Source organism: Oikopleura dioica, chromosome 2 (genome assembly GCF_907165135.1).
Source record: "Oikopleura dioica chromosome 2, OKI2018_I68_1.0, whole genome shotgun sequence".
NCBI classification, from domain to species: Eukaryota; Metazoa; Chordata; class Appendicularia; order Copelata; family Oikopleuridae; genus Oikopleura; species Oikopleura dioica.
In genome coordinates this window covers 1,588,864-1,612,389 of record NC_137292.1, presented here as the reverse complement: position 1 = coordinate 1,612,389, position 23,526 = coordinate 1,588,864, and the positions used below count along the sequence as shown (strand labels likewise).

The following is a 23,526-nucleotide window of genomic DNA, read 5'->3' as shown; positions in this document are numbered from 1 at the left end:
TTTTTAAGATTTGATATCTAAATTTTCTTTCTGATAAATCCGTTCCTCAAGAAGCTCCCGGAAACTAGCCCTTTCCATAATATTGCCCGTGTCCTTGTCCGATTCTTGGATAAGGTTAAAAAAGGGGTTGACATTTGAGCCAGGTGCGAGACGCTTGTTGATCATCGAATCTTGTAAAAATCCAGAACCAAGCTCCTCGTCGCCGTAATTGCCGAAATCATCGAAATCTGTTTGGTAGTCGGTTCCGGCTTGGCTTTGTACTTGCTTGATTGATGATGAAACTGAATGTATTTTAATTTTTTACTGTTTATTTGGGGCGAATAGAAGACTGATAATTCGACAGGACAGAAAATACTTTGATCTGATTGGTCTAAAAACCGAATAAAGCGCCCCCTAGTGGCTGTATTTCAAAATATCCGAAAGAAAATCGAACTTATCTCAAACCCTAACCCCTGATCGAAGAAAATAGTTTTAAGCCAATCAGAAGCCAGTATTCGTAGAATGAGCCAATCAAAAAACGATACGACAAAGAAATTCTGAATCTACCTGCAAAGAAAAGTCCAAGTTTCATAATAACTTTCTTCTTTCAGTTCTTTTCGTTTTTTTCTTATCTCTCAAAGAATACAAGTAATTTCCACTTTTACGAAAAATCTTCAACTTATCGTTGAAAAATTAAAAGACCACTTTTATCTCAAACGTGGTTTGGCCTACAAAAAAGCAAACAAATGCAAACGTGAAAGGGACTTATTTGAGGCGCTGATGACTTGTTTCAAAACATTCGTGGTTGAAAAATCGAAGATTGAGTCGTTCAATCAAAAAGCATCGTGAACTGGAGAATCGATGGCATCCAGCCCGGCGGATTTAACCGCATTTTTCAGCTTCCAAAAGTGCAGATTCAGGTCTGTTCCAGTTGCCCCTGTTTTTTCGCTAATTGACATTTCCTTCGTCCATCCGACCAGTTGCCGATTTCATTCAATTCCGCCGAAAAAATCACCTTCCTAATGTCATCGAACTTCTCGTGCACCCCTGCACTAGAATTTCGCGTTCAAACTTTCGCTGGTTTTTTAACAAACAGAATGAGTAATGGAGTTAACTTTTGTTCAAACGTTCTGTCAGGGGGGCACTACAGATTTGGGTGAAAGAATCTGCCAAAGAATTTCCGTACGGACCGGCAGTTAAGGATACGACTTTACTCAAAGTCCAAGTTCGGACACGTTGTTCTGCTAAGTGATCTTGAGTTTCGAGTTTCGCAAGATCAGCAAGTTTTTTTCTCATAATTATAAGTTTTCATAATTGATGATTAGTAACGTTACTTCCTTTGTTTAATTCGGTCAATAATGCAAAGTACCGGCAGATCGGACAATCGTTAATCCGCCGAGCAGAAAACAAAACTATTTCTCTGCTTTTTTTCTTCGGGGGAAAGGCTTTTTGTATTAACAGACACAAACTCTGTCAAAAAAAAAGTGCCTTGTAAAACGCTTTTGTCTAGAATTCTTGCCGCTAACCCAAATGATACAAGTGGAACTGTGGCTTACGCGGTATCACACTTTCGTAAATAATGACCGAGGCGGAGATAACAACGCGACGATAAATGAAATCATTAGCGTCGCGCTGCATTTTCTTGCTGCCAGACTGTTTTTTCTCAAGTGGGATGAAGTAGCCCGGCTCGATTGATAAAGAAAAATTTACGTTTTTTTTCAGTGAGGTAACGATAAGCACGTGACCGGCGTTATTTCTCGACTGTTACGATTCTCCAAAAACTAGAATTTCAAAACTCCTTCTGTTATTTTAACAGTAGAAAGTATTTCAAGAAAAAATCCAAAAGAATGTATCGAAGAATTCAAAGTTGAAAAAAACTGCCCAGCTTACAAAATTCGTGGTTCAAGCTGCACTAGGCACTTTCTTCCCGTTGAAATTTCCGCGCGCCGGCAGTGGACCGTCTCCGCGGCAGTCCTTATTTAACAATTTAAATTTTTAAATTACCAATCTCATTCTCAACCTGCAGAACAATAAACCCCATCGCATGCTTTACCAATTTTGTTTATGCTGCAGCTTCATCTTTTCAACAAAGACAAATAATCGAAAATAAAAAATTTTTTCAATAAAAATATTTTTTTAAACAAAAAAGTATTTTTTGAATTATTTTTTTTAAATTTAAAACAATTTTAAAATAAAAATATCTTAATACAAATTATTTTTCTTTAATAAAAATATTTTTTTTAAATGAAACATAATTCTATGTTGGCTAGAAAAACTCGTTGATTTGTACTTTTTCGCCCTCTAAAAAGGCAGTAAAAATCAATTGAGTAAAAACCGAACACGTTCCTTATCTTTACTTAGCCTTTTCCACCCTGGAAATCAATTTCTCTGGGAGTGAGAGTTCTTTTTGGCTTCGCGCCCTTTCAAAACACCTAAATCGCTTGGGTCTCGCTATAAATACGTTTGCACGTTTCTTTTTCTTCTCATTGACTTTCTGATTCAAAATTGATTTTGATAAAAAATGAAATTGAAGCTTTTCTTTTTAACGTCCGTTTTTGGACAATACGAGATTTTGGGAGGACAGCAGTTTTGGAAGAATTTTGAGAATGAGGTCAAAGAAGGACTCAAGCAAAGGGTTTTAGATTTTGTCTGTTCTTTGATAAGCGCTATCGCTAGAATCTCGACTGAATTATTCAAAAGATAAGGAGCGCTAGAATGTATAGGAAAACGTGGTTATTCAATTTTAGGGCAATTGATCTTATCTTCAAGCACTTTTGATTCTTTTATTTTTGCCTGAAGTTTGTGCTAAAACTAGTGCTTTGTAAGCATAAACATACAATTTAAGGGACTTATCTCTTCTATCTCATTTTTACATAATTCAAGTGTCTTCTCTTAAACCTTGGTTTATCATTTCTCGTCCATTTAAAAAGTGCTTATCTCTTTCAAAAACCCAAAAACAGGAGAGCATGGAATTTGATGACCTCAACACCGAAGACCATTTTCACGGAATCCTCGAAGCTTACCAAAGGAACACAGGTCGGCAAGAATCAAAAAGCGGGGAATTTTCTAAACATGAAATTTGCCGTGCAGACAGCTCGCGAGAGCTATTTCTCAATAGCGAGAGAGGCTAATCATAATCCGTCTAGCTAGTAGTTTATTTCCCCTTTTCAAGTGAGCCCTGTTTAGACTGACAAAAAAGAGTGCTAATGATATTTTCATTTTTTTCTCAAAAAAAGAAAATAGTTCCCGCTACCAATACGAATTCGTATTTGCATACAAACTAAATAGAATTAGCGAGCCGCGAAATATGCGCTGAAAAAAACATACCTGGCATTTTGTCTAGCAGACGAAACCACCTGAATCCCAAACAGTTTTTAGTCTTTTCGTGTTAAAAATTTGCTGCTAACGGTTGTTACTGAATTTCTGCCAGTAAATACGCGCGATTAGTCTGAAATTCTAGAGTTTGATCGCTTAGATATTTCAATAGTAAAATTACTAACGTGTAAGGTCGCGGCAAGGTCGAGTTTATTTGTGTCGAGAAAAATGATCTCATTTTTGTTTTCGTGAAATCTCATGATTTTTTTCTTGTTATATTTTTCAGTATTTTGTTAGTTCAAAATTGAGATATTTTTGAACCCAAAGTACAAGCCGAAAAGATATTTAGCCTAAATGCTGACCTGTGAGGATTTTAATATTCAAGACCATGAATTACGACAGTTCAAATTAGACACCATAATTTAGGGCAGATAAAATTATTCGGCTTTTGAATTTCAGTGGAAGGGGCTCTTAGACCGCTCTAACCCAATGGAAAACATACGTTCTTTGGGAGAAAACACGAGCTTGAACAACTGCCGTCTAATTTAGGTTCGTTTATGGTCAAAATCATTAGTGACTTTCACTTTGATGATAAAACACACAAGCCATTTCCGAAATTAATCGTGGCACGAGAGTTCGATCTATTAATTGATTTATTATTAAAAAATTTTGCTTACCTGAAAAAAGGGATCATCCAGACAAGGTCTCAAAAATCTCTCGCCGAACTGGAGCCGTCTCCTTGTCCCCCGACGACAAGCTTCACATGCTCAAGAAAAGCTCAAAAAGAACAATGTAAATTGTGTTGACCGGATGGTTTTCTTCGTGTTAGAGCTTGAAAGTAGTATTTACAGTTGAAGTACACGATAATGGCCTTGCAGAAAAGAAAGCAAATCGGGAAATACTGTTTTTATGGGTGCTGGTGTTTGCCAACCGGAGCTGGGTTGATTCCTTATGGAGAGCCGGTGGACAATATTGATAATTCTTGCAAGGAGTACACCAAGTGCTACAACTGTAAGTAAATTTTCTCATTCCTTAGCGACTTTTTTCAAGATTGAGAAGCTACTTATTTCCTTAAGCCGAGAGCTGAGCTCAACAACCTGTGTAGAAAACCTGAGTCAGGGTCTGAAATAGCTGAAATGAAAGCCGCTTAGCGGCTTCGCGAATATTTCCATTACAACATCGAAAAAATTCTAGCGAAGCCGCTTTGCGGCTTCATTCTTAAAAAAAAGCCGCAGCGCGGCTTTTCATTTCAGCTCTTCCAGATCCTGAATCAGGTTTTCTACACAGGTTGCTGAGCGCGGCCTTTTTCATGAAATCAACATTGAGATCAGCTTGAAACATCAATACTTAAAACTTTTTGTAAAACTGAAAAAAAGTTTGAGCGATAACACACATTCAGGTTTATACAACCCAGCGCCGTTTCGCGGAATGGGTTGCGACGAAGAAGAAGGGATCAAGACACGTTACAGCATTCGCGGTTCCAAGGATCGGTTGAACCTAGCGCTGTTTTGATTACGCGCTATCTTATCTTGTCTCGCACAAGTTAACCGAACAATGATGTAAACTCGATTGATAAAAAAAAATTAAAAAAAAAACTCTTCGAACGAACTCAAAAGGCAAATTTGCGAACAAACCGGCTTACGCCCTTAAAATGCTTGTTTTCAACTTGAAAAGGATATCAACGGTCGCACGGTTCTTTACTGCCGCGATCCAATTGGAACATGCGCTAGAAACAGATGCGAATGTGACAAAGGTAAATTCATGAAAAGTCAAAATATTTATCGTCAAAATAATTGTCTAGCAGACAAATCGGCTGTACGCCACGTTTCTCGCGAAAAGTTTTGTTTTTAGCGCTTTCTGAAAAACTTGCTGAGCACGAAAACGAGTGGACGGTCGAAAACCATCACAAATGGAATTTTGGCGACTTTGACAGGGAAGAACGGTGCTTGGCAGCTCCTAAGGAAGATGCAAATCACTCAAGTGGCTCTAGCTTCGCGAGCCGGAGGGGGCCGCCTGCTTTGGCGAATATGATACAGAGCAGGACGCAGAGGATTAATCAGCCAGGAACTGTTTTAACGAGTACTTTAGTTTCGCTGCTAGTTAGTTAGGGTTAGGATTAGGGTTTCAAGAAGCGACAAAAAACAAATCTGATTTGTCATAGATTTTTCTGAAATCTGATAGGCCTAACGCCTAAATGCGGCAATCTGATTGGTCCAATTTGAATTTTGAGAAGATAACAGCGTGTTTCTCAAAAAAAAGCAAAACCGCAAATAATCTGCTTAGACGAGCGTATTTGTTATTGAAAACACTTCATAAAACATCATCTAAGCACTGAGTGTTTACGGTAAAATAGCTGGATGCTGCGGAGAAGCACCCGATTTCAGATACTACCGCGAAGGACAACGGTAAACTTGTTTGTTTCACAAACACGCCAAATATTTTTAGCATGTTCGACGGTTTACGTTTTGCGTTTTTAAAGTTTTTAAGTTTTGGCTTTAAACTTTTAAATAAGATAATTCTTTAAGCTGCTGCGCAAATGGAGAAATTGTTGATGGACTTGCTCCCTGCTCCGAGGAATTCCTTAATCTTTGAAAAACGTGGCGACGTTTGGATTTTTGTACATATAGAAATAAACTCCATGTTTTTATAAAGCCGAGTTCGTCATTTTATTTTTGTCAAAAATTAATGAAAAAGTCTCTATCTACAGTACGTTTTACCATGGTAATGCTTTAATAAAAAGGATTCGTCCGAGATGGTCCTGTTAAAAAAATTCTTTAAAAATTAGATGATAAACTTAGTTATGGTTTCTTCTCGCGATAAATTTTGCCCTTTTGACTCGTTTTTAGCGCGATACTATCGACAGAAAAGCGCTGTACCTCTTTGTTAATCGACGATAACTGAAGTGGTACGGTTGTCGTGAAATTCTAGCGCGCTGATTCGACCTTTAGAAAACGCTGAAATCCCATTATAAATCTATGTTTCTTCATTACGCGCGATTGATAAACGAGCTTCCGTGTCGAATTCAATCCTTCTTTTTGCATCCTCTCTTGGTGATAGATTTTCACCACTTCATAATATTCTAAAAGGTCTTTATTAATCGTTAATCACCACACCAATTATTGTTCTTGTAAGAAACTAAATGCCCGAAAATGTTAAAAATTGGCGCTATCGCTACTATAATTGATGCCGTACAGGTAAATTTTGAACTAACGTAGGTAAAAAAAAAGTGAAGAGTTTCGAAATTCAAGTATGGAAATATCGAATGTCATACAGCGTGAAAACCGGCAAAGGGCACCTTATGTCGAGACAATCAACTTGAGTGTTGAACAACTTGATCCCTGTTTTTTTCAAGGGCCTTCAGCGAGATTTTATGAGAGACATTCACGCTGTTTACTGCGTGAAGCCGGCATAGTGCAGCTCTGTTTTTTTTTTATTTTTTTAAAATTCTACTCTTATCTTAACCTTATTGAAGCGAAACCCTTATTTTGCAAATCAGGATGAATGTTACAGACATGAAGAAAAAACTTTTTTCTCCATCTTCTTTCTATAATAAGTGCATATCAAAACTTGACCCCTTCTTGCGACAGTTTGAAGAAAGCTTTGGAGTTGGTGGTAGCACGCTGGTATCACGTAACCGCGCGTGCGTTTTCAGCGATTCTAGCACTGCCGCGGCGCATGGTGGCGCTTGTTCAATGATAACGCGGAACACACATAGAACGCACATAGATATTAAAGCAATAGACCTACATTTTCTAACAGTCACAAAGACACTTTGAAGAAGACAGAGAATAAAATCGAAAAAAGTAAAAAAATCGAAAAAAATGAAATATTTGAAAAGAAATACCGGCGAGCTGAAACAGGTAACCATCGGTCAAATACTATTGTACCAATTATAGCGACTTGACGTAATCATTAACTGCCTCTGGTCTTTTTTAATAACCTCAGGTTTATTTCTGATGGAATTTTGAAGACTTGAAAACTACAAGAATTTTAATACGGATTATTAAAAATAAGGAGCAGGCGGGAATTGATTGAAAAATTGCCACGATTTTGAAAATTAATTTTTCGCTTTTTTGTCACGAAAATTGACTTATTTTTCGGACATTTTATGTCGATTCGAGCCGAAACCCCTCAAATTAAAGTCGATTCCCACTATGAATCTTCGAAAAAAACCCCTTTGATCTCCGTTTGCCCATTTTCTGGGTCAAATTCTCCCTGATTATTTAGAGCATTCTTTTGCGTGAGCAAATAACCAGGTTTACTTCAGTACACTCCCGTCAAACAGCAACGAAAAGATGGTAATTTATTCGTCGTCCCCTGCGGTCGACCGATTCAAGCCGCGTCGCCCAAAGAGCTCGAAAAAAAGATGAAGAATCGTGCCTCAGCGCTAGAAGCACGCAAACGGGCAAAGCAAAAAGAAGCGGATTTGGAGAGGCGATTTTTGGAACTTGAATTGGAAAATGAAATTCAGAGGACGATCAATATGCGATTGAAGGCGCTGATTGAAAAATACACATCAAGGTTTGACTTTTTTTCTTGAGTTTGAAAATTTTCATCATTCATGATTTATTGACAATAAAAATAATCAGTGACAATGTTGTTGATGAAAGATAGCGTTAAATAGACAGCGACTACCTTTGGTTAAAGCGAATAGCTACAGGGCAAAGGGATAATTTATGAATTTCACATCACTGGTGAATTTAGGGCAAGTCTATCTTACTACCCCTGCCATTAGTACATGTTTTTGTGGTATTTAGAAAAGAAATATATATCATCTCGGCTCTCATTTCAAGCTTTAGCTAAACAAGAATAACTAATTTTATTATTCCTAAAACTGCACTTTCATCAATACGTGACCTCAACAATACTTCAGGACACCAAATCAACCGAAAGAACCCCTCAAGCAGCCGCTCGTCGCGCCACCTCCAGCTCAGCCAGCGTCTATTGCTCCAATAAACCATCCAGCTCAACCAGTTTCACCACTCGTTCACACTCAACCTGTATATCAAGATCCTCAAATTCAATACATCGAGAAACCAATTTCGCCGCCGGCAAAATATCAACCCTTGGAGACGAAAGATTCGTTTTCAGAGTATTTCTCCAATATCCCGTCCCCGGTTCCTAATGGTTCCAATTCCGGACTGGACTCTGCCGGCCATTCAACGACCAGTTCAATTTGCTCATTACCGCCATCACCCGAGAACAGCCCGAAATTTGCGAAAAAGAAGCTTGCAGAATTAAGCCCGCCTGTTTCTGCGAAACCTCCAAAACCAACCAGTAGTTGCCTAGAAACATGCCCGATGGATGATTTTGAAGACTCGCTGGAATTTCTTTTCGGACTGTAATATTTTTTCTATTCTGTTTAGTTAACGCTTGTGCCTGTTTATAAAATGCTTTTTAACAAAAATTGCTTCCTCTTCTATTGTTTTGAGTTAATTTCAGGAGCAGGATTTTTCTTTATTATAAAATCCTGTAAAAACTGACAGAGTCAAATTATGAGAAAGTGTCAAAAATACGCTTGATATTTTAAAAAAGCTGCCGCCGCTATCACAAAGCTACTCGTTTATTTTACTTTCGGTGATGCTGGGTGCCATGTTCCGTCATTTTTCTGTTTTATTACGCGAAAGCTAGAATAATTTTTCCTTATCAGGAGTTTTTTGACCTATTTTTTTTTGTTAAAATAATCAACCTCTGAAAGAACTTCGGATTGATTTCCCGATCTAAACGACCATCACATCGCCGGCAAGAACAACAAAAGTAACAACAACAACTAGGTTTCCGCACGATCGGAGGACCCAAATTTCAAAAACGAAAATAAACTATAAGAAATTTTGAAGTTTTAAAAATATAGTCTCTGTTCCAATAGTGCTGAGCCCTTAACTACAGAAACTGGGTTCATATAGGTAGTTCTCGTTTGCAACTCTAAGAGGTATTAATACACCTGACATCCCAATTTATAAAAATGATAGTATTGAAATCATAGAAGACAATTCTAGCTTGACGGCTTCGTAACCAGTCGATGAGTACAACAATTTACTCTAATAAAAATAAGCGTTGGGAAAGGTGAAGCAAAGAAACTGACATAAGACCGGAGACATACTGTCCAAGTGTCAGACAAGCAGTCGGACGACGCTTCTCACGAATTGGCATTTTTTTGTCAGAGTTTGTTTTTTTTCCGAAGAGATCACTCGGCATGGTTATTGAGGAGGAAAGAGAAGCTAAGGCAAGTGCGTTGGAGCAACCTAAAATTCAGGTAAAACAGAAAAATATTAAATAATGAGTGAGACGAATTTTAAAGTGCTTGGATTGCCAATGTATTGGTATTCTCAAGCAAAAAGGTGATACCGTCTATTTGTTCCCAGAAAGTGTTTTAACGACGAGAAGTATACGCACGCAAAAACAAGACTACAAAAAACCACCAACATGGAAATTAATCAAGAGGAGATTAAATCCCATTGGACATGGCTTTTCAACGCCTTCTCAGCAGCAGTTCTATCTTGGAACTGGTTCGATATTCTGGATAACCATCATCCTCATCAGTGCGTTTTGCTCTTCTTCTTCTACACTTACATTTTTCAGCGAACTGGTATTCTCTTGAAAAGTCTCGAGGAGTAACTACTTTTCTGACGTCGACCTGCCACAGAAACTACAAAAAATGCGTTCAAATTGCAACGATGGATTACTGTGGGCATTTGATGAAGCAATGCCATGAAACTGAAGAGTTCATCCTTCCTGAGCCAGTTTCTAAAATCGATCAAGCCAAGCCCGCACCCTTAATTTTTTCAAAAGATGAAAACGAAGCAAATCTGGTTCGATGCCAGAAGAAAAAGTTTTACGACCAAAAAATCTGTCGCCATCTTTGCTCAAATACGCTCGTACTGAAATCAACAAGGAGAAGCTCGATCTCACCCTGTGAATCATTTTGCTTTGAGTTAACTCGATCTTCCGATTCTGCCGGCGAGAATTGTCCTTATCAAAAATACTGTCCAGGTGGATGTCCTTGTTCTTTTTACGAATGTGAGAAATTGACGTCCCGTCAGAGACTAGTACCTGTATTTGATTTGCAGAAATCGGAAGATCGCGACTCGAATTCGACTCTTCCCAAAAGTCATTCCGAAGACAGAATCGAAAAAGAGTTTAACGGGGATATTGAATTGATAACTGGTCGCTGGATTGGCCGAGAGATTGAAAAAGAAGATTTTCCGATTTTTCTTGGCGATCTTAATCGCCAATCGCGAGCACAGAACATTAATGCTTCTGATTTTTTGTTTTCTTATGAACGGTTTTGATGAAGAGTTTTTCTGTACTTTTGAATCTTCTCAGATATTTCATATGATATATTATATATCATATGTACCATATATAATTGATAGCTTATTAATCATTCAAAACGCGTTAGTCAACAGGAGCAACTTTTCTAAATGGGGAGCATTACTTGGTCGATGCAATAGGAAATTTAATGAGAGTCAAGGAAAACGGTGATGCTCCGACTTATGTTCCGAATCGGCTTAAATATATGTAAGTCCCTCAATAATAATTAATTATTTTCTTATTATATTTTTCTTATTATAAGAGGTCTCTTCGTCTTTCATTTTGGATCAGAGTTCGAAATCTGGTAGAAAATCCGTGCTCCCGCTCCCTCCCTGCTCCCTCACCCTGAAAAAAGGGAGCTCCCTCGTAAAAAACCCGTGCTCCTGCTCTCTCCCTGCTCCCAAAAAAGGGAGCTCCCTTTGGGAGCTCCCAATTTTGCTCCCTTTTTTCAAATTTCAAAAATTTTCGAAAGTTTTTTATTTATTAAGGGATCCCCCCTGTTTTTGTAAGTCTTTGATACGGGTCTATATTTGACATTTTTAGATTCTTCGCGTTCTGAGGATCATTTTTATGTGTCACATGACCCCTTTACGAACATCTATCCCCGAAATTTCGGCCTTCAAAAATTGCAAAAATGCATGTAAATTGTACTTAACGTAAAAATCGCAATTTTTTCGACTTTTCAAAGTGATCGAAAATAGTCATATTAGGGGTCTATCGAAAGCTTAGGATGCACTGAATAAGAATATGAGAACCGCACTAGAATTTCTGGCCATAAATCGGCGCTAGAGAGCAATTAAAAGTCAAAAATGTGCCAAAATGGCATCAAAAAGTTATTCCTAAGAAAAATTTTTTCTTACTTGACCAAACGACTTCTCTGTACTAGAGTTTTGAGATTAAACTCTACTCTTTCTAAATCTAGTCGCAGATTTATTCTAGCTAAGCCCAAAAAAAAGTAGTTTGCCGTTGAAAATGGCCCAAAACGGCGTTTTTTCAAAATACGCTAACTTCAGCGCCCCCATGTGGTAGGTTTGCGTATACGGAATTTTATTTCTGTACTAGAGAATTACCCGCTATGAACGAGCTTTCATTTGCGCTATTGCACGCTTGAAATTGTAAGCCCAAAAAAAAGTAGTTTGCCGTTGAAAATGGCAAAAACGGGGGGGGGGATCCCTTAAGTAAACTCTAAGTAGCAACACCATCGTTGTATGTATTCTGGGAGCTCCCAATTTTACTCCCATAGATTTCGAACTCTGTTTTGGATCTTCAATCGGAACCCATTACATTGAAATTCGCTTGAAAGACAAAGACAAAAAGGTGTTTCCAGTCGTCGTCATCTGAAATGGTCAAAATATTTAGAAAAAAATCAAAGTTTACTATGATTTTTGATCGCAGTACAGCTCTCCGACTGGAAAGCCCGATAAATGTTTTTATTACGCTCTCAATTACAATTTGAACCGGTTCGAAGAAGCGCAGGGCTACATTGCCAGCAATCATTTCAATGCAAAAACATCATCTGTCAGCTTCAAAGGACGTTTCTACCTAATGAGTGTTCGATTGGGCGAAAAATGGATAAAACTTTCAACAACAATTGCTCTAAATCGTATCAGAAAGAGCGAAGAATTGGAAAAGGGTTGGAGAAAAAGCGACTTAGGGCTGCCGGCAGAATTAAGAGACTTGGACCCGGTTCATGTCGTACCACTGGAACGAGTTCTGTATTTACTGTAATAACCCTAATCAGGGTGCTCATTGTCAATGAGCCATTGAAGAATGCTTAAATTTTTAAATTTTGAACTCAACAAAAGATCGATGTTGGCCGACTAATGCTGATTCTTGTTTCCAGAAGCATTGCACTCTCAAACACTCTGTACTCCGTTTTATTTGAGGCCGAAGGAAAATTTATTACCCTCGGAACCGAGTGGATCGGTTCTCTTGTTCATTACGAAGAAAAATCTTTCTGTTATTCAAAATTGTTTGCAGAAGACGATCCTTTTTATACAAATACGGGCGGGTTGATAAACGATGAATGCGAGTACTTTGGAAATGGAGTCATTTACGATGAAAAAATTATCATTCAAAATTATGTTTTCGATTTTGTTTTTTCGATCGAGTTTCATTTCGGAAAGGATATGAAATAACTTTTATTACGGCTAATTTTGATGAAGTCAATCGTATCCTTCTAGATAAAATTGACCTCGAATTCGTGCAAAGAACAAACAAGAAGAAAATGCTCGTTACAAGCAATCCCTATTTCTCTTTTCACGACGATGTTTTTCCAGCGTTTGCGAAAAATGCAGTTGCCCAGCCTCGGTTTCGGCGGCCAAGCTTTTATCACAAAACAATCATTCCTGATTCTCATTTCTACACATTGGAAGAGTTAAATCATATCTCGACTGTTGAGCTGGAACTGAACGGAACAAAGAAATTTGAATTCGAAATAGATTTTCAGCAAGCGCCAAGCTCTTTCAAAAATGCTAAGATTCTGGAATTCGATTTTTTTGATGGAACGAAATTTTTGAATTTGGGAATTAATGAAAATGGGTCGATTTGGATGGATTCAGATTATTTTGATAACCTGCTTTGGCTAAATTCAAATATCTCAGAATTGACAGAAATCGGATTTTCCTTGAAATCGAACAGCTCTGCAGAATCGTATTTTATCGAAGTTTATGAGGAATAGTTCGATTACTCTCGAGAATATATTTTTTCGATTTCTTTTAAAAACTCATAAAGAACTCGAAAGAAGCGCCTAAATGTCTCAAAAATCGCATTAACCGGACTTGATAGTGTCGAGAACAGCAAAATCCGAATTTTCAAGTCAGATCGGACAATTGCAATTAAAAACTTTCTCTACACTTCCGAAACCACTTCTCAAATAAGTGTGATGCTTCCAAGCTTTGATTCGTATCAGCCTTATGCTTTATTACCGGACGGATCGATTCAAAACAAAATATCATTTTCACCTCCGTTTTACTTCAGTGCCAACATTTCTCAATATCTTACCTACTCGCGACACGCACTTGTTAATGATCAGCTGCATGTTTTTGGAGGAGACTCGGGCTTCTTCAAAGTAATTCAACATGAAAAAAAGCTTGAATTTTTTCATATACTTGTAGATAGCCCGACTTGATGGCTGTCAATTTACAGAGCTTGCTGTCAAACTTTCTTTTGACTTTTATAAAGAACATTCAGCTTTATCGATCGACAAAGGGAGCAAAGGTTTTGTCTGTCGAAAAAATACTGATAAAAGCTAAATGTTTGTTTAAGCTCTTATCTGTTCTGCTTTCCATCTCGAGAAAGAATGTCAGATATTCAATGGATTCTCAGTAAAAACAACTTTTAAAACTCATCAAGGCCATCAGGCAGGAGAGTTAGGTTTCTACAACAATCATCCTACCATAATAGGGGGATTTTCAGCACGTGGATTCAGGGATGTAAATCGAAAAAATTTTCCGTCTGACATAGCCAAATTTTTTGGTGATCAGCGGTTAAAAAAATCAACCTTCGAAAAAAATAATTTTGTTGATTGACATCCCTGCCCTGAACAGAGATGTTGACAGAAGATGGTTGGATTATTTTAACAGAGCATCCAAGGTAAACAAAAAAAACGTAAATTTTCTCAGGAGAATTTAAGAACAATTATTGATTTTTCTGCTGTCGGACTGCCTTCAGGAAATCTTTTGACAATTGGAGGAAGAGATGATAACACTTGGATGCAACTCAATGAAATTTGGCAGCTCAATAAAAACGATTGGTTGTTAATCGGCGCTCTTTCAAGGGTAAAAATTTTTCTCAATGCATTTTTGTCATTCACACTGTGAATTTCACAGTCTTATACTTACACGTTTATCAATTAAGAGATTATCTAAATCCTCTGCAATTTTATTTGGAGACAATATTTACGTATTTCCTGGAACATCCGGTACATTTCAATTCTTAATTCAACGGATCGAATTAGGCCAGAGTTTCAACTGAACTTTATTGTAAGCGCTGATTTTTGATGATTTCGGGACAAAAAATGTCACTAAATCGCATATCCGAAACAAATTTTAATTGAAAGCTTTAAAACAGGCTCTGACGAAGAAATAATAAGAACTGAGATTGTTGGAAATCAGAGATGGAAGGTCACTCAGCCGATTATTTTTGCATCTCCTGTTAATTACTGTTCCTTGTAGGGTCAAGTTCAGCGTAATTTGTTAACATCGCTTTCAATAAAATCTAAGATCAATCAAATGTCAAATCATGCATCGTACCATTTGCTTCACTATGAAACTTTGTCCTCTTCTCCTTGTCTGTCTGGGAACGACCCCACCTGATCTTAATATAAGCGCACTTCTCCTCCCCGAACTTATTTCGAAAAAAGAACAAGATGAAACTTTCAGCTGCTCTTTTTGCTTCTTGCTATGCGGTTCTCACGCCGTATTTTCAAGAGTTTGGAACGGCACCGGGAGATGGTACGAAATGCTTTCTAGAGTGCCAGCGAAAGCTTTTCGACCATTACATCCGCTGCTCCTTGGAATGGGGCTATGGAACTGATGACTTCTGGAGGTACCTTTATTAAAAATTTTCTTATAGACGTCGATTTCAGATGCTACGACGGAGCGGAGACCGAGTTCGAGCGATGCTTCGCCGAGGACTGTCCCCAGGATGCCTGCGACAAGCTTTGCATCCCACCATGGAAGGAGGGCTACTATACCTGTGACGAGCTCTACAACTCCGGCGCGCTCGACACCATCGGCTACGTCATTTGCATCAACAAAATCTCGGCCGATATGATCAACTGTGTGGAGACCTGCTTCTGTGACCAGTACGAGGCAAACGGCACCTGCACTTGCTACCCAATCAATCCGCCCTTTGGATTGGAGAGCTTTTCTCCACGATGGAGCGCTTGCATTGCCCCTGATCAATAAAAATAACGAACTAAAATATCCTTTCTTTAAATTTCGAGAGTTTAATAAACTTTATCAGCATTATCTTGCCGTATTATCGAAAGACAGTAAATTACTTGAGCATGATCAAAGAGAATGTAAAACGTCACCGCTGCGTTTTGAATTGCGTTTGTTGATGAATAAGACACTAAAATCCGCGAGTTCAAACTGCCGGAGCAACTTGTCACGGCGCTATACGCTCTTTTGCCTTTTGTCTCTTTTTTGATTGCAATTTGCAACGGATGTCGTTTTGATGGTTCGGCGTCGGCAAATCGTCTTTTACTTAGTGTTTAACGCTAAGCGAGGCATGCATGAATTCCTGGGTCGTAAACCTCCTCTCTCGTAATTATCCTCGGCAGCGGTGCAAAATCATCAGCCATGAAAATCATTTCGCATTAGCCAAGTAAGCTTTTCATGCTGAGATACGTTTGGAAGCAGAGTAAGAACTAGAGCGGAAAACAACAAGTTTACAAGAAGAGATACTCAAACAATCGTCATGATAGCTTGGCTCTTTGGCATCTTGGTCTTTTTCGGAAGTTCTAGAGCACAATCTGGCGATGGCTCTTCAAGTGGTATTCGAAATGTAACGACGAGTTTCGATATAGGAAGGTTTTGAAAATTCTTTGACTGGCAGACCTGCAGTAGTGCCATTTCAAAACCTCAAAAAAGTCACTGAAACGAAAATCACTTACGACCCTCTTTTGCTCGACAAAACTTCAAATACATATCAAACGAATCGAGACCGAGTTATTGACGAGACGCAACCAGGACTGGAGGCGGCAGCAGCGAGAGTTAGTGCAACATTGATATCAATCGATGTTCTCTTTAGCACTGACAGCTCTAGTTTCTCCGCTCGTCGAAGAAGGTGATTTCAATGAAGCTAAAAGTAAGAATCGAATGATTTTTAGGCAAGCAAGTCAAACTGTGTACACTCAAATCACCCCGACATTGAACATCATCGAAAATAACCCGGACGTGCCTCAATTTGAACTTTCATCAGTCCAAGAAGTCGAACAAGAAATGAATGCGGTCGTTGCCAGCGCAAGTACCGGCAGCGTTTTTGTCCGTAATGCAACAGTTCAAACAGGCACACCTACTAGCTCTTCTGTTGAAGTCCCGACTGGTAAGAAATCGTCGTTTTAAATTTCGAATTTCAAAATTTCAGATTTTCCGATTTATGGCGACCAAACTTCTGATGGCGATTTCCCAATCGCAACAACAACCACAGCGCCGGCAACAACAACAAGAGCAGCAACAACAACAACTACAGTCGCAACTCCTAGCGGAACGCAGCCGCAAGACTTCCCAATTTACGAAGATGATAGTATTGAAATCATAGAAGACAATTCCGACAACAGCGGCCTCTTCCCAGTCGTAACCGATCCTGCAACAACTACTCCTGCCCCAACAACGACCACAAAAACAACAACGACGAAGACAACCACAGTGAATCTTGGCACCCCTCCAAGTCAGAAGAAAAATCTATTTTATACTCTTTAAACAGTGTTTCTTTAGCTGGATTTCCGATTTACGACGATGATGAGATACCAATTACTGTCGACGTGGACGGTCTCTTCCCGGTTGTAACTGATGATAGCTCCACACCGCCAAACACAACGACAACCGAACAAACCACAACAACAAAATCAACAACTACTACGATTTTTGAGCTTCCCGGTAACTTATATTAGGAAAATGAAGTTGATTGTTTTAAGATGATTTCCCAATTTATGAGGATCAAGGACCAAACGGCGATTTCCCGATAAATGATGACAATACAACAACAACTGCAGAGCAAATCACCACATCAACGTCGACATCAACGTCGACATCAACGTCGACTGTCGAATCAGAAACAACAGCTGAGCCGACGACAGTATCGGACTCAACCCAGTCAGTTTCTCTTGGAACTACTGCTGAACCTGAAAGTAAGCTTATTATAAATTTACTCAACTCAATAAATTTTCTAAGCAACAAAAGCTGCGGAACCAGAAACGACGACGGAGGAAACGTGGAATTCCGGCTCCCAGACAATCCTTAGCATATGTTTACTTCTTGCTTCACTGACCATCTTCTAGCTCTAGGATTCTTAAAGACCTTTGTGTATACTTATAATTTTTCTAAAAGATGATAACAACTTCCCCCGCGCGCGCTCTTCCAGAAAATGAACCTGTTCGAAGCTGACTTACAGATGATTCAAAAAATTTAACAAATAAATTACAAAAAAATCATGAAAAAACTTTTCATTGGAATGTCAATTTATTACGGAGGAACCCAGATTTTGCTCTTTTAGCGTAAAAATAAACCCCAAAATAAGGATCAATTTCTAGCGCTGACGCCATAAATATCACAATCTATTTATAAAAGCTCACTTTAAAATGAAATCGTGAGTGACTCGGTTATCAAATTAAGAAAGAGACCACAGAAAATAAAATATGAAATTTACGAGTTTTTACTTCTTGAGCATTTCAGCAGCAGAAATTGTTGATGAGGAGACAGATCTTTCTTCAAGAGGAAAATGGCATGGCAAAGATGTAAGCTGCTCTTGTTTTGACAAGAATCAATCATATTTTAGTTCTGTCAAAATCGCCCCGATCATCTCACCTACGACCTAACAACCTGTCCTGAAAGCGAAGAAAACCAGTATCCTCCAAACTACGGCTGCTTCACTTCTACCTGCTCCTCCGACCCATCCATCTCCGTTGAGCTCACGTGCTCATGCTCGGAGTACGGTGATAAGCGCGGACGAAATTGCAAGTGGGAAACTTCTCGCTCCTGCCCTGACGAACCAAAGCTTCTTGAACACGAAAATTCAGACGGAGGATCAAAAATCATCGAAAATTTCGGGGAGTACAAATTTCTCGAAACCCTTCCCGACGGAAACATCATCGCGAACCTCTTTTCCTTCGAGCCAATTTTGTCCAACGAAATCAACTCCCTCAACGACGATGTCAAAACAGCGCGAAATAAGAAAGAAAAGAATGAAATCATTAATCTTAAACAAGAGCTTCTTCAAGTTGAGAATGAAATCTTGCAAGCAAAAACACTTCTTGGCCGCCCTGTATAAAAAAAAATCCCTCAATAAATGCTAAAAAAAATCTTGAAAAAGATCTGTCAAGCTCTTGAATATCTTCAACGCCTAAATGCGGCACCGGAGGGGCAATTTTTGGCGCAACAAAAGAGAAATCTTTATTGTGGTCGTAAATACTACTCGTGATCCTGTTGATCCCGACTCCTTTCGCCTGTCAAATTTATATCAAAAACAACCGTAATAGGTTTTTTTTCTTCAATGATGAATGAGAGAACTGAAAATTTATTTAATAATTCTCAAAGGTTAGTTTTAACTTTATTTTTAAACGTCCCAAAACCGCATTTGCAAATGTTCAACTCGAGAAATCAAAAAAAGTTTATGGAGGAGTCGGCACATGCCCCACCCTGGAGCACTTTCTGAACTGAGCACCAAATATCCTCTCAGCACATTTTAAGAGCTTAGCAGTAAAAAAAGACTCCGGCGCAAATTAATTTTGGAGCCGACTCGTGACCGTTTCCTTTTTTTCAGGCAAAATTTTCAAAGAGAAAAAACGATGGTGAGCAAAGCTGTCATTTTGGTCGGAGGCCCTGGAAAGGTAAGCTTGTTTCTGATTGATAAATCTTAATTTTTGTCATCTTTTATTTGTAAACAGCAATTGTTTTTGTCTTTCAGTCAAATACTCAATAAATAATCAATTATTTCTTGATTGCTATACTTAGTTTTGGCTCTAAGAAAAACATGGTGTTTCGAGTTTATTTATCAATTTTAAATGCCAAGGTTAATCAGTTCGTTATCGCTCTTTTCAGGGAACTCGATTCCGACCACTTTCGCTGGATATTCCAAAGCCGCTCTTCCCCATTGCTGGCCTTCCGCTTGTCCAGCATCATATTGAGAGCTGTGCCTCGATTGACACTATCAAGGAGATCATCCTCATCGGATACTTTCAACCGACCGAGCAACTCAATCGATTTATTCGAGAAATGAAGGATGAATACAAACTCAATATCAGATATCTTCAGGTACTATTCAATCGCAAATCCATATGTAGATACTGAAATCTGAGTCAGGTTACCTGACCTCAGGTTGTTAAAGTTCTTTTTTTGACTTGAGTAGTCTGTGATAAATCTTTTCTTATTCCGACATTGGTAAATTTTGCACTAGTTTTCGTTCATTTTATAATTCAATATTATCAATCAATATTATAAATTTGAGTTGCTAGAAAAATATATTATTTTATTGCCTTTGCTTTTGAATTTGCAGTTCGATATCTAGAATATATCGAGAAAAACCTGTTTAGTTATTAAAATTGCCTGAATCAGGTTTATACACAGTTTCTTGAACCAAGATCTATTTCAATAGAAAATATTTTTTTAAACAAAACCTTACTGTAATTCAAGGAATACTCGCTCCTCGGAACAGCAGGAAGTATCTACCTCTTCCGAGATCTGATCCTGACCTCCAACACCGAAGCCTTCTTTTTGATCTTCTGCGACATCTTCTGCGACCTCCGCGGGGTCCTTTCCAACATGATCGCATTCAGAGAAAAGTGGATGAAATACCTTGTTATGGGCGTCCAGGTCAGTTACTTCAAAAACACCTGTAATTAAAACTGCTTTCAAGGTGGAAAACGAGCAGAGTATGAACTACGGATGCATGGGCGTCAACTCTCAGACAAACGAGGTCGTTCATTACATCGAAAAACCATCAAGCTTTGTGTCCAATCACATCAACGGCGGAGTCTATCTTCTCTCCACCGAAGTCTTTGACGACATCTCAAAGATTTTCGCCGAACGAGTTGGAACTGGTAGGCGCCCGTGAAAGTTGTAATCAAAAACATATTTTTTAAGGAAACGACTCGATCTCGCTTGAGTCGGATATTTTGAGCCAACAAGCCGGGCAAGGAAAAGTTTTTGCTTTCATGAATGAAGCCTTTTGGATGTCGATCAAGTCTGCTGGATCAGCTGTTTATGCATCAAGGTAGGATTCGGAGAGAAACACTTAAAACCATAACTGGCCTCAGAAAATTAAGACATCCGTTTTTGAGGAATTTTTTTATTTGAAAATATGAAAGTAGAGTAAATCAGGATGTCATCTACGTAGACTCTAAGATTTTGAGTATTGATAAAAATATTCTATTAAGAATAATGATGGAGATGTACAAAAAATACCACCCCAACCGCCTCTCAACCGACTCCAACTGCGAAGGAAACGTCTACATCCACCCTAGCGCAAAAGTCCATCCCTCTGCAAAACTCGGCCCTCATGTCTCCATTGGCTCCAACGTCGTGATTGAAGAGGGTGCTCGAGTAAAGAACTCGATCATTTTGGACGGAACGATTATCAAAAAGCACGCCTGCATTTTAAACAGGTATTTTTAGAAAACATAGCATCCACTCGAGCGTTCTCTAAGTATCGTTGGATGGCAGAGCACCGTTGGCTCGTGGACCCGAGTCGAAGGGACCCCGACGCAACTTCACCCCGATCGACCTCACGCCACAACTGACAATTTCTATCTTTTCGATGACAATGGAAAACTTCTCCCAAGTAGTATTCCCTCTTACAACGAATTCTATCCACTTTTCTAGCCATCACAATTCTTGGTCGAGATACAATTACGCCCGACGAAACCATCATTCGAAATGCGATCATTCTCCCTGGAAAAGAACTTCATGGAATGAAGCTCGGCCTCCAGAACCAGATCCTTCTGTAACTTCTACTCTTTCGCAAAATATTCTACCATATCTGCCTATTTTAACCTGGACTCGATGCAATATACTCTTCTTATCTTCAGAACAAAAGTCTTTTTTATCAATCTAATCAGATTAATAGCGTAGTCACAGAAAGGTCAATCTAAATCTGCAATAATAAAATCTCGATCGCTGAGTTGAATGGTAAAACCAGTCGGAAGTAGATACCAAGTTCTTAAGTCCATGTTTCCGGCCATTTCATTAACATACTTTCGCTTGATTCCATTGAGGTCATGAACATTCTGACCAGTTTGGTAAATCAAATTTTCCACAAAATTCCCTTCTCCATGATAGTAAGGCTTTTTCATATCGATTCTCACAACTGGAGTATCGTATGCGTCCTCTTCTACTGAATACTTGAATTCAGTGTTTTGAAGAACGTATTCGCCATTTTCAACTCGATCAATGGTCATTTGGTGCATTTTCGGCTGTGTGTCGAATAAGATGACCGCTGTTACAGACAAAGGTCTGCTGAATTCGAAGTTTTCATGCAGCTCAACTTATTCTTATTATGTCATCGGAAAATTTAGCTAATTACCAAAAGTCCACTTGCAATCTATTGGACGCTTTTGAAAAACTTTGTCATCACCAATTTGTTTTATGATTTCCCAACCTGACTTCATGAAATAAGTTTTATGGCAAAGCCGATCAAGCAAAAGACCAATTTCTGAAGAAAATTGGCTATCGACTTCCTTTTTTCTCGGATTCAAATTGAGTCCAGCCAAGCTTCTTGGATAAACAATCATTGTCAGAGTTGTGAGTATCATCTCAAAAGTATATTTGTTGCCCTCAGGAAAATAATCAAGGTCACTGCGCATTGCATATCGAAGGAGAGTTGTAACCGAAATCGGAACACACAACTGGCTGATTTTTTGATCGAGAATGTATTCTTCCAAGTTTTCCATTTCAAATTTGACACTTCTGGTCATTCTTTGCTTGATGGAGGACAACTGATAAGATGTCGTTAAATTTTCGTCGTCAATCCACAGGTCATAGTAGCTTTGATTTTCCTCGTCCATGTATAAATCATAGAATTTTTCATTGTCGGCCAGGGTAATTATTCCCGTAATATTCTCAAAATTTTCGAAATGTCGCCAGTAGTTGTCATGAGTTGCTTCAAAGACAGGGCATTACATTTCTTAAAAGAAAAATTTCAATCAATTCGTTGAATAATAATTAAAACCTTCAATTCTTCGTCAATATCCAACTCAGTTTGAGAAGTTATTGGCCTGTAAAGAAGTGTCCATGATGACACCCAATCACAGAAAAGAAAGTAAAAAATGTTCATCCCAACAATATACTCACTCGAAACGCAGAATTGTTGAAGAATTGCAAACCCCGGCGTTCCAGCCACTAACAAGAAGTTAAAGCAATCTGAAACTACGGCGAAACTTACAGACACGAGCATTATTATGAAATCTTTCTCCCCTACGAGAGTACCCCATTTTTTCAAAACCTAGGCAGTTTTCTCCTCCTGTTGTTCCTTCTGTCCCTAATCTCCCTGCAGACGCGAGTCCGAAACCGCAAATTTTCGGGACTCCATTCAAAAGTAAAATATTATCAGGCTTCAAATCCCAATGTCTTATGTTAATTCCAGATAAATATTCGATCCCGCTGAGAATGCCATGAGCAATTGATTTTCTTTCTGCAAGATCCAAACTTTCTTCCCGCAAAAATTTTCGAAGATCGGCATCACATTTTTCCATAATTGTAAGCCAACCTAGACAATCAGTCTTATCAGAGTCTGATTTATGGTAAAACTCCACGTTGACATGATGTCGAACAATGTTTTCATGAAATGGGATAATTTCCCCCTCATCTCCTTCTTCTGCTTTTTCGAAGTCTTCTGCGAGATGAATTTCCCAAGTAAGCGATTCGTTTTTGAAGCATTCTGTGAAGAGAAAAGGTTCAAAGGCTTGAACTCTAACTGCAGTCTCTAAATTCTCGAATTTTTCTTGAAAAATCAGCGCTTCTCCTCCTTCAGAAAGCTTTTTTTGTTCAAGAAGATCATCCAGAATCCATTTTCCATTTTCTTCTTTGATTTTCCATCGATCAATTATTATGTTAAAAAGAGAAGGATCATCTGCTAAAATTTCCCTCTGCAAATCATTCAATTCAAATGGCATGTCAAACGATTCCTTTTCATCGTCAAGAACAATCCCACTCGTCCATCCCCCCTCAGATTTTCTCGCCTCGCAGTATCTCCAATCTTGTT

General features: G+C 38.6%; 4 protein-coding genes and 2 long non-coding RNA genes across 6 annotated transcripts; 5 read left to right on the top strand and 1 right to left on the bottom strand.

Annotated features, from left to right (window-relative positions):
* Positions 1 to 42: 42 nt before the first annotated feature.
* Positions 43 to 834, bottom strand: LOC145699869 (uncharacterized). Its single transcript, XR_014134099.1, has 2 exons — positions 547 to 834; positions 43 to 281 (listed from the first exon to the last, which is right to left on the bottom strand). It is a non-coding gene; the product is annotated as an uncharacterized LOC145699869 (long non-coding RNA).
* Positions 835 to 3,985: 3,151 nt separating this feature from the next.
* On the top strand, positions 3,986 to 4,806 carry LOC145697539 (uncharacterized). The gene is made up of 2 exons (XR_014133885.1): positions 3,986 to 4,305; positions 4,694 to 4,806. It is a non-coding gene; the product is annotated as an uncharacterized LOC145697539 (long non-coding RNA).
* Positions 4,807 to 14,958: 10,152 nt separating this feature from the next.
* Positions 14,959 to 15,572, top strand: LOC145699131 (uncharacterized). The gene is made up of 2 exons (XM_081776382.1): positions 14,959 to 15,153; positions 15,194 to 15,572. The coding sequence occupies exons 1-2, from the start codon at positions 14,975 to 14,977 to the stop codon at positions 15,513 to 15,515; spliced, it is 501 nt and encodes a 166-aa protein (XP_081632508.1). The 5' UTR covers positions 14,959 to 14,974; the 3' UTR covers positions 15,516 to 15,572.
* Positions 15,573 to 15,946: 374 nt separating this feature from the next.
* Positions 15,947 to 17,707, top strand: LOC145699272 (uncharacterized). Its single transcript, XM_081776535.1, has 6 exons — positions 15,947 to 16,398; positions 16,442 to 16,656; positions 16,699 to 17,001; positions 17,049 to 17,210; positions 17,249 to 17,461; positions 17,505 to 17,707. Exons 2-6 carry the CDS (start codon positions 16,554 to 16,556, stop codon positions 17,609 to 17,611), a joined length of 888 nt encoding a protein of 295 aa, XP_081632661.1. The 5' UTR covers positions 15,947 to 16,398; positions 16,442 to 16,553; the 3' UTR covers positions 17,612 to 17,707.
* Positions 17,708 to 17,951: 244 nt separating this feature from the next.
* On the top strand, positions 17,952 to 18,600 carry LOC145697538 (uncharacterized). The gene is made up of 2 exons (XM_081774762.1): positions 17,952 to 18,067; positions 18,109 to 18,600. Exons 1-2 carry the CDS (start codon positions 17,969 to 17,971, stop codon positions 18,598 to 18,600), a joined length of 591 nt encoding a protein of 196 aa, XP_081630888.1. The 5' UTR covers positions 17,952 to 17,968.
* Positions 18,601 to 18,791: 191 nt separating this feature from the next.
* On the top strand, positions 18,792 to 21,348 carry LOC145698747 (mannose-1-phosphate guanylyltransferase regulatory subunit alpha-A-like). The gene is made up of 9 exons (XM_081775964.1): positions 18,792 to 18,866; positions 19,093 to 19,159; positions 19,371 to 19,583; positions 19,962 to 20,141; positions 20,185 to 20,368; positions 20,412 to 20,541; positions 20,705 to 20,932; positions 20,975 to 21,108; positions 21,150 to 21,348. The coding sequence occupies exons 1-9, from the start codon at positions 18,823 to 18,825 to the stop codon at positions 21,272 to 21,274; spliced, it is 1,305 nt and encodes a 434-aa protein (XP_081632090.1). The 5' UTR covers positions 18,792 to 18,822; the 3' UTR covers positions 21,275 to 21,348.
* Positions 21,349 to 23,526: the final 2,178 nt, after the last annotated feature.

What these genes read in the sequence shown, in the direction of transcription:
- LOC145699131 (XM_081776382.1), top strand. Translation starts at nt 14,975, where the DNA reads ATGAAACTTTCAGCTGCTCTTTTTGCTTCTTGCTATGCGGTTCTCACG. An exon ending in GGAACTGATGACTTCTGGAG is followed by an intron (nt 15,154 to 15,193) that starts GTACCTTTATTA and finishes CGTCGATTTCAG; the next exon opens with ATGCTACGACGGAGCGGAGA.
- LOC145699272 (XM_081776535.1), top strand. Translation starts at nt 16,554, where the DNA reads ATGAATGCGGTCGTTGCCAGCGCAAGTACCGGCAGCGTTTTTGTCCGT. An exon ending in TTCTGTTGAAGTCCCGACTG is followed by an intron (nt 16,657 to 16,698) that starts GTAAGAAATCGT and finishes TCAAAATTTCAG; the next exon opens with ATTTTCCGATTTATGGCGAC. An exon ending in AACTACTGCTGAACCTGAAA is followed by an intron (nt 17,462 to 17,504) that starts GTAAGCTTATTA and finishes AAATTTTCTAAG; the next exon opens with CAACAAAAGCTGCGGAACCA.
- LOC145697538 (XM_081774762.1), top strand. Translation starts at nt 17,969, where the DNA reads ATGAAATTTACGAGTTTTTACTTCTTGAGCATTTCAGCAGCAGAAATT. An exon ending in GAAAATGGCATGGCAAAGAT is followed by an intron (nt 18,068 to 18,108) that starts GTAAGCTGCTCT and finishes ATCATATTTTAG; the next exon opens with TTCTGTCAAAATCGCCCCGA.
- LOC145698747 (XM_081775964.1), top strand. Translation starts at nt 18,823, where the DNA reads ATGATGAATGAGAGAACTGAAAATTTATTTAATAATTCTCAAAG. An exon ending in TCAATATCAGATATCTTCAG is followed by an intron (nt 19,584 to 19,961) that starts GTACTATTCAAT and finishes CTGTAATTCAAG; the next exon opens with GAATACTCGCTCCTCGGAAC. An exon ending in TCAGCTGTTTATGCATCAAG is followed by an intron (nt 20,542 to 20,704) that starts GTAGGATTCGGA and finishes TATTCTATTAAG; the next exon opens with AATAATGATGGAGATGTACA.